At 45.9% G+C, this 12238-nt stretch overlaps 1 protein-coding gene across 2 annotated transcripts in view; it reads left to right on the plus strand.

Annotated features, from left to right (window-relative positions):
* The window catches only part of DHTKD1 (dehydrogenase E1 and transketolase domain containing 1), a 40312-nt gene extending 28419 nt beyond the window's left edge, over positions 1 to 11893 (plus strand). For both annotated transcript variants that reach the window (XM_006208856.4, XM_072954991.1), the window contains 7 exons: positions 1460 to 1610; positions 3071 to 3177; positions 6637 to 6801; positions 7201 to 7283; positions 7621 to 7790; positions 9481 to 9566; positions 10385 to 11893. In XM_006208856.4, coding sequence (XP_006208918.2) covers positions 1460 to 1610; positions 3071 to 3177; positions 6637 to 6801; positions 7201 to 7283; positions 7621 to 7790; positions 9481 to 9566; positions 10385 to 10489 — 867 coding nt within the window. In that variant the 3' untranslated portion in view covers positions 10490 to 11893. The remainder of the gene's footprint in view (positions 1 to 1459; positions 1611 to 3070; positions 3178 to 6636; positions 6802 to 7200; positions 7284 to 7620; positions 7791 to 9480; positions 9567 to 10384) is intronic.
* Positions 11894 to 12238: the final 345 nt, after the last annotated feature.

Raw genomic sequence — 12238 nt, forward strand, 5'->3', positions numbered from 1 at the left:
GTGGGGAAGGGAGATGAGGAAGGAGGTGAAGACACAGGGACGCAGGTGAAGTCGGCAGGAAAAACCACATTGACGACACACATGTGGGCCTGAGAAGTGCAGCAACCTTTAAAAATTGATGTATTACATGGATTGTAACTGAAATCAAACAGAAATCAGAAGAGGTAAACTGCACAATCCCGCCACACCAAGAAACTATCTGTTTTCATTTTTCATTGTTGTCACTGAGTGTTGAACCCAACAAATCCCATGTTTCATAGGCTGTAACCACAGCGGGGAGGAAATTTTTTTCCAGAGTTTTTTTTTTTTAATAAAACTTTATTGAGATAAAACTCATAGAATCCAGTGTTTCAGTGTGCACAATTAAGTGTTTTTTAGTGTATTGAGTTACACAACCATCCTTACTATCTAATTTTAGAACATTTTTCATCTCCCCCAAAAGAAACCTCATACCCACCAGCAGTCACAACCCATTCCTTCCTCCCCCAACCCCCCAAAACCACTCATCTCCTTTCTGTTTCTGTTGATTCACCTATTTTGGCCTTTTTATATGAGTGGACTTACACAATACGTAGCTTTTTGTCACGGGATTCTTTCGATTAGCCTCGTGTTTTCATGGCCCGTCTAGTCATAGCGCATGTCAGTATTTCATCCCCCTTTATTGCCAAATAGTATTTTATAAATATGTAAATTTTAAAAATATTTTTTAGAAAAATTTGGAAACACACACAAAAGTACAAAAAAGTTGGATGTATAATGCAAAAGGAGCTTTTCCTCATTCTGAGACAACTGTGACATCCAGATGGAAACAGCAGGTTGGCAACCTGATGTCCTAAATGTGTATTTCCCACAAACTAGGTCATTCTCCTACATCACTCCTGCGTCAGCCACGTCAGGACGGACAGGACTCCATCTGGTCCGCAAACCCAGTTGAGAGTCATGGCGCCTTTAACGGTCACATCTCTTTAGCCTTCTCAGAGATGTAATGTTATGTTCTGCTTTTTTAATCTTAACATACGGTGATAATTCTTTCGCTTTATCACGCAAACAGGATATTAGAATAATGGTTTCTAACCCAAAGTAGGCCTTTTGGGATAACTTTTCCCCCACTTTGTTTTGTGACATTTTTTAAAAAGCTCGTATGACACCATTTTACTCTCAGCTCCAAAGGTGGGTCAGCGGAGAAGTTAGTTTTGCTCCTCCTTCAAGAAAATCTGTAATGCCCACATTCCAGCCTTTTTTTTATGTCTCCCTCTTTTTGCCCCAATTTTCCCCACACATCACTCACAGAGAGTAGGTCTCCTCTCTCAATCGGATGGACGTGGGGATGACATACAGCTGCCCTCGCGCCCCTCCTCCCTTTCGAGAGGCCTGTACCAACGTGATGCTTTACTCTCCTGGCCCACTCACACCCCCTCTTCCCTGCATGACGGCGTCCTATTCTCTCCCTCCGCACCAGGTCAGCAACAGCCCGCTGTCGGAAGAGGCAGTCCTGGGATTCGAGTACGGGATGAGCATTGAAAGCCCCAAGCTACTGCCCCTCTGGGAGGCTCAGTTTGGCGATTTCTTCAATGGCGCCCAGATCATCTTTGACACGTTCATCTCTGGAGGTTGGTGTGGACCCACGGGTGTGTGGCACCAGCCCTCACTGGGATAGAGGACTGAATAGGGGCCACAGCTATGTTTCACAGCAGCCCCAGCCCCGAGAGCTGGGGAGGGATGTCCTCGCTTCTGCTGGGGCGTGGCAGCTATCAGACAGGTACAGAAGCTGCTGGGAAGAGCATTTCAGTCCTCCGTCAGCAGAAGGGCTGTGTCTCCTGGGGGATGTGCTTGTCTGTAGGGGAAAGGGCATGGACTTGCCAGCTCCTGAGAGGGCTGACTTCGGGGTCCGCTCTTGGGGTACGCTGAGTAGCCACTGCATGAGTAACAAGCAGGCAGTGTGACCCCATGAGGGTTTGTGATTAGAGCAAATGGCAGCTTTAAAAATCCGCTTCCCTTAACCCAGGGACACTCAGGTATCTGAAAGTTGGAAGTTATGTGTCTTTAGTATTAACCGTCACTGACCTGCTTACTGTCAAAATTCCAAGGATAGAAAGTACAAGTCTGAGTCTCCTCCAGACCCTCTTCACATTTTCCAGGGGTAGCCACTCTTGGATTTTGAATGTGACCCTCAGATCCTTCCTGTGGTTGCTTCTCTGTAACTTGGGTGGGAGGAAGAAAAGTGCCTGGAAGAGACTGGACTTTGACATGTGCAGAGGCTGTTCTAAAGAGTCTGTGCCCTCTGCCTGAGGACAGGGGCCTGTGTTGCAAGCAGTGCTGTAAGACAAGGTGGGAGCTGCCCAGAATGGTGCCCGAGGTGGGGCCACACCTGCCATCCTCCAAGCTGGGACATTCACCCTGTAGTTTGTCTTCCACTTAACTGAAGCCCCGCACACAAGACCCTAGAGGGATCCAACCAGGATGATGGATCCAGGCAGACCTCACCTTACTGCACTTTGCAGAGACTGTTTTTTTTTTTATGAACTGCAGATTTCTGGCCACACTGCCTCGAACAAATCTGTCAGCATCATTTTTCCAACAGCATTTGCTCACTTCGTGTCTCTGTGTCACGTTGTGGTTAATTCTCACAACAGTTTAAGCTTTTTCCTAGTATTATATCTGTTGGTGATCCCTGATCAGTGATCTCTGATGTCACTATTGCAGAAAGATTGGCTGAAGGCTCAGGTGATGCTTAGCAGTTTTTAGCAATCAAGTATCTCTTCATTAAGGTCTATACATTTTTTTTTCAGACATAATGCGCTTGCACACTTAATAGACCATAGTAAAGCATACACATAAATTTTATACACGCTGGGAAACCAAACCACTCATGTGGCTCGCTTTGTTATGGGGGCGTGGACCGGAAGCTGCAGTATCTCCGAAGCAGGTCTGTTTTTTCCTCCTAAGTAGAAACAGCGTGTAATGAAAACGGCTGCAGGATCCGGCAGCAAACCGACGTGCATCTCCCAGTCAGTCGCACCGGGCTGTGCTCCCGTGTCACGGTGTCCTCACTCCCACTGCTGCTTTACAGGTGAGGCCAAGTGGCTCCTTCAGAGTGGCATCGTGGTCCTCCTTCCCCATGGCTACGACGGTGCGGGGCCAGAGCACTCATCCTGTCGAATAGAGCGTTTCTTGCAGGTACGTCCACTGCCTTCTGGATTCCAAGGAATGTTTTGGACTAGAACTGCTTCCTGCAGATACTTACTGGGCACCTTGAACTGTAAGATATTGCAGCATTTGAAATAGACTTAATGCGATTGTCAATCAATACTCCTTGGAAATGTGATGTCTCGGGTATGTTCATGTCACCATTCGTTTTATGGCAATGAAAGTTGTTTTTTTCTTTCCAATTTCCTCCCCCCCCCCCTTTTTTTTTTAAGTGGAGGTACCGGGGATTGAACCCAGGACCCTGTGCATGCTAAGCACGGGCTCTACCACTGAGCCATACCCACCCCTCGAAAGTTTTTTTTTTTTTTTTAATGTATTGTAATGGGCTCTGCACAAAATGGGAGGTGAAGGGTTGGGAACATGCAGGAGACACAGGAACACGATGACATGGCCAGGGCCACAGCTTCTGTCGTGGGGGAGAGGGATGAAAAGAAAAGGCCAGGGCTGGAGCTGGGGTGGAGGAGGGAAGGGGGAGACACTGCAGCTGCATTCCCCCCACCCCCAGGAAGCACCTCTAGTCCCTGAATCCCCCCATTTACCCTGGCCCCCTAAGATTCCATCTCTTGTCCTGTCTCTGGCCCTAGTGGCTCCTTCTTTTGCTCCCCTTGACTTGTTTTCCCCTGACAGATGCTCAAGTAGGATGATGTTTAGGGCCTCACCCCAAACAACCCCGACCTTATGAAGGTACAATCTTTGCCTTCCCTGCTTCTGCCCCTTCTCAGATCTCACCTTAACCCTCTCTGGGACAGAATCTTTGCTTCCCCTCCTTCCTCTCCTCCCTCCCCTTGGAAAAAAAAAAAAGCACCAACTCCCCAGGGAGGGGCAGCAGACAGTGGGGGTGGGCACTGGAAGGAGGAGAGCAAGAAGGACCTTCGAGGCAGGGGGTTACAGAGAGGAGAGGGAGTGAGGGCAGTGGCTGCTCCTGTCCTCTGCCACCCCTGCCCACTCACTGTCCAGGGGGCTTCAACACAGCCGAGGGGACAGGTGTGTGTGCGGTCAGGTCTGATGGGGAGGAGAACAGAGCAGGAGAAACAACTCGTTAAAACCTAGTGAATTCCCCTAAGAAAACACTCTTCCTCCCTCCCTTCTGGAGGCTCCGCGGTTGGGGGGGGGGGTAGTGAGGCGTGGGTGAGGAGAGAGAGGGGGTGAGGAGAGAGAGTGGAAGAGGAGATGGTGTCCAGGAACTTCCCTCCGTCCTCCCCGCACCCCCCCCAGCTCGGAGCTCAGCGGGGCTGGGAGGGGAGTGGCTGAGACGCACGGGAGGGCGCCCACGGCCGCGGCGGGCTCCGGGGCGGCGGCGAGAACCGGAAGCAGCCCACGTGGAGGGGCCCGGGGCCCGGGGCCCGGGGCGGGGGTGGGGGCGCGGGCGCGGCCTGGAAGGGACCCTGGGCGCAGCCCTGGGGGGCAAAGAAGCGGGACTGGAGCTCAGCCGCGACCCGCAGGGGGCTCTGGGCGTGACCCTGAGCTGGCGCGAAGGAGTTCAGGAGGCCGCCCACCCCCCGGAATCCAGGCCCGGCCTGGGGGAGGAGGGGTCAGCAGCGTGCAAGGCAACACGGGGAGCATGGCCTCGGCCACGGCGGGGCCCCCGGGACTCAGCGGGCGGGGGCTGGGGGCGCGGGCCGCCGCCCCCACCGCTGCCCCCGCCCCTCCCCCAGGCCGCCCCGCCCCCGCCCGGGCTGGGCCGCCGCGCCGCCCACGCACCCAGGCCGGCTGGAGGGAGGGAAGGAGTCGAAAGTTGTTGTTCTGCGGCAAAGATCAGTGTTTCCTGAACCAAGATGATCATCACAATCATCTAAGGAGCTTTTTATAAACAGAGATACAGGGACCAACCCCAGATCCGAGTAATGATAGTATTTTTATAAAATGATCTGTGACTATTAAAAAATTTTAGGTAACAACCCAGAAATCACCATTGTTACCTTTTGATAAGAATCACTACCATTGCCTCTTTATGCCTGTTACTACCTAATGTTTTCTTATGAAAACTTTCAAACGTACAGGAAAGTTGAAAAATTGTTCAATGAATATTCATATGCCCACTCTCTCCATTCTGCTATTAATATTTTATTATATTTGTCCTGTCACATACCTGTCCATCTACCATCCTTCTGTCCATAAGGGATTGGATCTGCTCTAGACAGGAGCATGGCACGTCATCTGTGGTAATAACCTGAAGGCAGAGCTAGAAAGTGGTGGGTGTTGTAGTAAAGGTCTGAGGAAATACTCTTGGGTTATTAGCGGAAATGATGATGAAGGAGGAGATCCTGGGTTTATCGGGTGAAATAGTCACCTGAAGAGGAGGAGAATGAGTGAATTAGGGAAACAGAGGATAGTAAGTCTAAGGGCATTGAGGGCCCACTTAAAATTCTTTCTTTAAAAAATTATTTTTAGTATTTGGTGCCTGTCTATACTTTTATTAATTTGTTTATTAGATTTTTTTTTGCGGGGGGGAAGTATTTAGGTTTATTTATTTGTTTGCTTATTTTTTAATGGAGGTGCTGGAGATTGAACCCAGAACCTCGTGCATGCTAAGCATGAGCTCTATCAGTGAGCTCTACCCTCCCTGCCCGCCACTTGAGATTCTTGGTCAAGATTTTAAAGTGAGATCCATCTGTGTGCTTGTGTGTTTTCTCCAGCTTCATTCCCTGCATAGGTGCAAGTGTGGGACAGGTGGGAAGTTGGGATTAACTAGGGCTGTGGTTTGGCGTAAGAAAGGGTGAAGGGAGTTAAGGGTGTACACAAAAGAATGATTGTTCATGACTGACTAGAATTTTGGTTAAGTAAGGAGGGGAGAGGACATGTAGGGTAAAGGCCACTGAAAAGATGCTAGGATCCTTGGGTTGGAGGCATTGATGAGGCTGAAGGCTTGATGCAGTCAGAGTGTTAAAGGGGATTGAACTGGAAAGGTAGGAGTGGTGTTCAGAGTGGATTCCATAAAGCAGAGCTCATGTAGAGGTCCCTGTTATTGAAACCAGAATATTGCAGTGGGAGGGGCTGTTGAGGTAGGAGGGAGGCCAGACTGATTGGAGGACATGAGTTTAAGGAATCAAGAAGCCAGGCTGTTGGAAGGATCACCTACATATACATTAAAATTACCAAGTCCACCTTGATAATTTTATCAGACCTACTTCATAGGATTACTGTGAGGCATCAAGAGTCAATGTCTATAAATGCTTACAACAATAATCCACACTTCTACGTGGTTGCTGTTTATTATTCTTATTATCATCCAGCAGAGAGCCAGCAGGCCTCTCCTGGTGAATTTGTCACAGGTCCTAAATTTACCTTCTGGTGATTTTTGGGTTTTTTTCCCGTAATGAAGAGATACATCTTTTCTCCCGCTAATCGAGAGCCCTGGGTTCCCCTCAGAAGAGTATGTGCCGTTGTGATGAAGTTAGCCGAACGTCCTTCCTTTCTCTTCTCTCCCAGATGTGTGACAGTGTGGAAGAGGGGGTCGACGGGGACACCGTGAACATGTTCGTGGTTCACCCCACCACTCCTGCGCAGTACTTCCACCTGCTCCGGAGACAGATGGTCCGCAACTTCCGGAAGCCCCTCATCGTTGCTTCTCCGAAGACCCTGCTCAGGCTCCCTGTAAGTGAAAAAGCTGGTTAGTCAGTCTTTCTCCTCTCGGCATCTTTTTTCTGCCTTTCCTCTATTTTCTGTATCTAATTGTAGTTCTAAATGACAGAAACATCCCTTTCTTTTAGTGGGCTGTGCTGCTTTCTCTCCCTCTTTCTCTCTATTTCTTTATTGAAGTATAGTTGATTTCCAACGTTGTGTTAGTTTCAGGTGTACAGCTGAGTGATTGAGATACATGTGTATGTGTGTATGTATTTATGTTCTTTTTCAGATTCTTTTCTATTATAGGCTATTACAAGATATTGAGTATAGTTCCCTGTGCTACACAGTAGGACCTTGTTTACCTATTCTGTATATAGTCGTTTGTATCTGCTAATCCCAAACTCCTAATTTATCCCTCCCCCTCCTTAGGCAGCTGTGTCATCTCTTCAAGAAATGGCACCAGGAACAACATTCAAGCCAGTGATTGGTGATTCATCTGTGGATCCCAAAAAGTAACTTGATGTGGCTCTCTGTTTTCATACTCTGCAGTAGACTTGTAATTAGTGGAAAAACTAGTTCATGTTAAGGAACCCAAGCGACCCAAATCTCCTCTGTCCTGATATGTCCTGTAAGTCCATGGGGTAGTAGTTAGAATATGCACGGAAGAGTGAATTTTGGAGGCATCTGTTGCTGAAGAAGGTCTGGCAGGGCACAGCATGATTGAACCCCACAACACTGCCCCACTCCTTTAGTGGTGAAGCATTTAAATCTCCTGGGTCCCCTCTTTCTTCTGAAACAATTCTTTAAGGTATTTCTCCCCCACCCTATTGTCCCTTTTCTACCCAACAGGGTTAAGAGTCTAGTGTTCTGCTGTGGCAAACATTTCTATGCCCTGTTGAAGCAAAGGGAATCTCTGGAGGCCAAGAAGCATGACTTTGCCATCGTCCGAATAGAAGAACTCTGCCCCTTCCCCTTGGATTCGCTGCAGCAGGAGATGAGCAAATACAAACATGTTAGAGGTAAAGGGTCCTTCTTCTTAGGCTCTTTGGTTTTGCGATCCCTGCAACCTGTCTGAATGATCTCAAATGAAAGATGGTTTGAGGGCAGTGAGCGTTATTAGAGAGTTGAATCTCATGAAATCTGGAGATATGAAAAGACTACAACTAGAGCCGATGTCTCCATGTCTTTTTTGGGGTCCCTTTCAATCTCCCCTGCTCTCATCTGAGACATCTAATTTCTTGTGTTTGGAGGGGATCAATGCTATACTATCACTTATGGTAAGTCCAGTATATTTGTAAAACATAAGCCTTTTCAACAAAGGAGGCTGCAATAATTGGATGCCTAATGCACCTTATACAGAAATCAACTCAAAGTTGATCATAGGCCTAAATGTAAAACTATAAAACGTCTAGAAGAAAATGGATGAAAATCTTCGTGATCTTGGGTTAAGCAAAAAGTTCTCAGACATAACACCCAAAGCATGTTCCAGAAAAGAAAACTTGGATTTTACCAAAATGAAAACCTTTTGCCCTGTGAAAGCCACTGCAGAGGATATTAAAAAAAGACAAGCTTCAGCCTGGGAGAAAATATTTGCAAATACGTATCTGACAAAGGACTATCTAGAATGTTTAAAGAGCTCTGGAAACTCAGTGGTGAGAAAACATATAATTCAGTTTTTCAAAACATGCAAAAAAGACTTGAACAGGCATTTTACCGAACAACCAGATGGCAAATATCCTTGACATAATTAGTGACAGGGAAATGCAAGTTAAGCCAGCATGAGCTATGTCTACACGCCTATTAGAATGGCTAAAATGGGAGGTTGGGTTGGGTATAGCTCAGGGGTAGAGCATGTTCTTCGCATGCAGGAGGTCCTGGGTTCAATCCCAGTACCTCCACTTGAAAAAAAAGCTCACCTTGGCTAAAATGAAGACAAAACAATATCAAGGACTAGTGTGGATGCAGAGCAGCTGGGTCCCTCATTCACGGCTGGTGGGAACACAAACTGGTATGGCCACTCTGGAAGACAGCTTGTCAGTTTCTTACGCAGCCACACTGACAATTACCATCCCATTCAGCCGTCCCACAACTAGGTCTTTATTCAAGAGAAAGGCAAAATCCGTATGTGAGTGTTGATAGCAGCTTGATTCATAATTGCCCCAAACTGGAAACAACCAAAACTTCTTTCAAGTGGCAACTGAAGAAACGATCTCCTTGTGCGTTCCTACAATGTCGTACTCCTCTACAAGAGGAGAGAGTGAACTACGGCTGTTGGCCAAAATCACCGATGGATTCTGCTAATTCTTGGAAGCCACACCCAAAGGGCTACCTGCTGTATGACTCCGTTTATCTGATGTTCTGGAAAAGGTGAAACTGTGGGGATAGAGGAAAGATCAGTGGTTGCCAAAGGTTGTGGGTGGGAGGAAGCGTTGAGTACAGAGCGGCAGGTTGAAGGAACTTGTTGGGTTGAAAGAATTATTCTCTGTCGCGACTGTGGGAATGGATATGTGACTATGCATTTCTCAAAAAAGAAAAAAAAGGCAAAGGTATTGGAAAGGTATACATTTACTTGAGGATATATATATATGTATATGTCTGTGTATACTACATGTGTATATAAAATGTATATAGTAAATATGTGTGTGTGTGTGCGTGTAGTAAGTTGTATGTATTTACTTGAGGTACTGAGATGAATTTCTTCTTTCACAGATTTTATTTGGAGTCAGGAGGAGCCTCAGAACATGGGTCCCTGGTTTTTTGTTTCTCCAAGGTTTGAAAAGCAACTGGCCTGCAAGGTAATAGCACCTTCTCTCTTGCAGTGTTTTGTGTACCTGCCTCGTTTCTCCTGGAGTGTCAACAAATGGATTTATCCCCTATCATCAGTCCAATGCTCCTAAAGATAAACCAAAATAGAAACCCTAGTTTTGGGCTCTTTTTTCAGAATAAAATGCTGAGTGTTTCTCAAACTGTGTAAGTGTACCTACTAGTGTTTTGTAAAAAAAAAAAAAAGAAAAGAGAAGAAAAAAAAAGATTATAGTCAAAAAGCTAGAAGCCCTACGTGTTGGCTACCTTTCCTATTAGCCTGTTCAGCATTCGTGTTCCAAAGGTCAGTATCCCAGCCCTGGGTGGGGAACAGAGTGCTGAGTGGGCTTGTTTCATAGTTACACTTGTTCCAGACCCACCTGCAGAGCTGGCAGACATCAGAGGCCAAGTTCGTGGGTGTGCTTTAGGAAGAGAAAAACAATGAGAAAAACAACTGCTTCTGTGTATCTTTCTACTCTGCTTCCATTAGATCTCAGTTCACCAGATAGCAGTTTATGCCGCTCAAATCATTTTCACTTGTAAACAGTTCCAATTTGGGAAACCCTACAGCTAAAGCCAACTAACAGTCACTTAAGAATGGGAAAAATTCAACAATCTGTCTCACCTTCTCATGCCTGGAATTTAGTTTTTCATCGTGACATATATCTCCCTGAAGTCTATTTTACGTTAAGCCATTGTTTTCCCAAAGGTGATTTATGGTTAAACAGGTTCAGAGAAATACAGGCCCCTCCTTGGGTAAGCTAGGCAGAGTCAAAAATGTCATTTTATGTCTTTTCTGCTCCGATAACAGCTCCATCTTGTGAGCCGACCCACTTTGCCGGTGCCTGCCGTGGGAGTTGGCACTGTTCACCAACAGCAGCACGAGGAGGTCCTCACCAAGACCTTCAGCAGATGATGTCCTTTGAAGAAATACTACTTCCTTTTAAGAAAATTGCCATAAAAAGAAAGGCCTGCTCCCTCCACTCTCTCCTCCATCCACAAGGTACCACGAAAAGACTGTCTTCCTCTGAGATGTTAGGATTGATGAGTACAAAGGAGAGTTTAATCTGGAACACATGGAACGGCCAGAGGACTTGTGCATCAGCATGTGAATCCCACAAGTAACTTTATTGTCCCTAAAAGTACGATGATGTTACGCTTTGGTTAGGCCTGAATGCAGAGTGGACTCCTGATCCAGATTTTTTTCAGACTCTACTCTTTCTAATTAACTGGCTCTACCCAGGAAAAGTTCTTGAGTCTGAACTGATAGCTGCCGATGGATTACCTCAACATTACCTCCCAATTTTCTTGACGCAAGTCACTTCCATTAATTTTCCCTTCTTTATTCAAAGTCCTGTGACTCCCTGTATTTTCTTGTTATGTCATCTGTGGTGCTGCCTTCCAGCCACTGTGAAAAACGTTTCAACAAACACTGTAGCAAAACTCTATTATTCCTGATTTGTGTTTTTCAAGATCAGTGCTTAACCCATTATCCTTAAGTGCAGGCGCTATTAAATACAGCCCTCTGGGTGTACGATCCTTTAGCGCAGTATTATTAAGTTAAGGAGTTATAGCGACAATGAAATTGATTTGTGATCTATTTGGCCACATTATCTTTTTTTTTTCTTCCAAAATTGTTCTTGCAGTGATACCTTAATATTTTTAATGAACTCTGGGTGTTTGACATGGGGATTTCAGTCCCCTGGTGGATCAGCTTTGCCACTAAAAGTCCCTGCTGCCATATGATGTTATTTCTCTGTGGTACTTACGGAGTACTTTAACTTTGATAGAAGGAACTTACCGACACCAGGGACTTTGGGGATTTCTGGAGATCACCAACACACTCCCTGACTCTGAAATTAAGCTTAATGCTGGAAGTATAACTAAACAGCAGCAAATCCCACAGCTTTACGCAGTTTGCTTCAGAGGCTCTCACATCTCCCACGCCATGACACTGTTTTTCGCAGAAATGGGGCAAGTACCAGGGCCCCAGGACACCCTTGCTACTTTTACTGGCAACTCTTAATGTCTTTCAGAATCAACTTTCAGGTTGTTCTGGCCACAGCAATAGATTTGTGATTCACATCTGAAATGTGTGCATGAGGGTATTGATTTACCATTTCTGTATGATTCACATCCCTTTTATCCGTATACATCTAACGGCATCCTTCCTTCCTCAAGCCTTATAAATCGTGTAACTTGGTGCTACTCCTGTACATCAATAGAATTACAAAAGTCTATTTAATGGGGGCGGCTACCAAGGTTGTATATTGAACTAGAAAAAAAAAATAAAAGCACAGCGTCTTTTTTTTCCCCCAGATCTCTTGGTTTCTTTCTTTTTTTTTTTTTTTTTAAAGGCGGGGGTGGTAATTAGGTTTATTTATGTTTGGAGGAAGTACTGGGGATTGAACCCCAGACCTCGTGCCTGCTAAACCTGTGCTCTACCACTTAAACTGTTTCCTCCCTTCTAGAACTCTTGGTTTCTTAAGTTAAAATATTTCAAAATCCTAAGCACAAAATGAGATGGAAAACTAGATTTTTTCTTGGGGAGGGCTTTAGATCACTCCAGATTTCAAACTTTACACCTCAGAAGACTGTTTATGGTTTCTTGTTACCTCTCCAACTTGAGCCTTGAAATGTATGTATCTTAACCTTCTTAATCTCA

Source organism: Vicugna pacos, chromosome 35 (assembly GCF_048564905.1).
Source record: "Vicugna pacos chromosome 35, VicPac4, whole genome shotgun sequence".
Classification (NCBI taxonomy): domain Eukaryota; kingdom Metazoa; phylum Chordata; class Mammalia; order Artiodactyla; family Camelidae; genus Vicugna; species Vicugna pacos.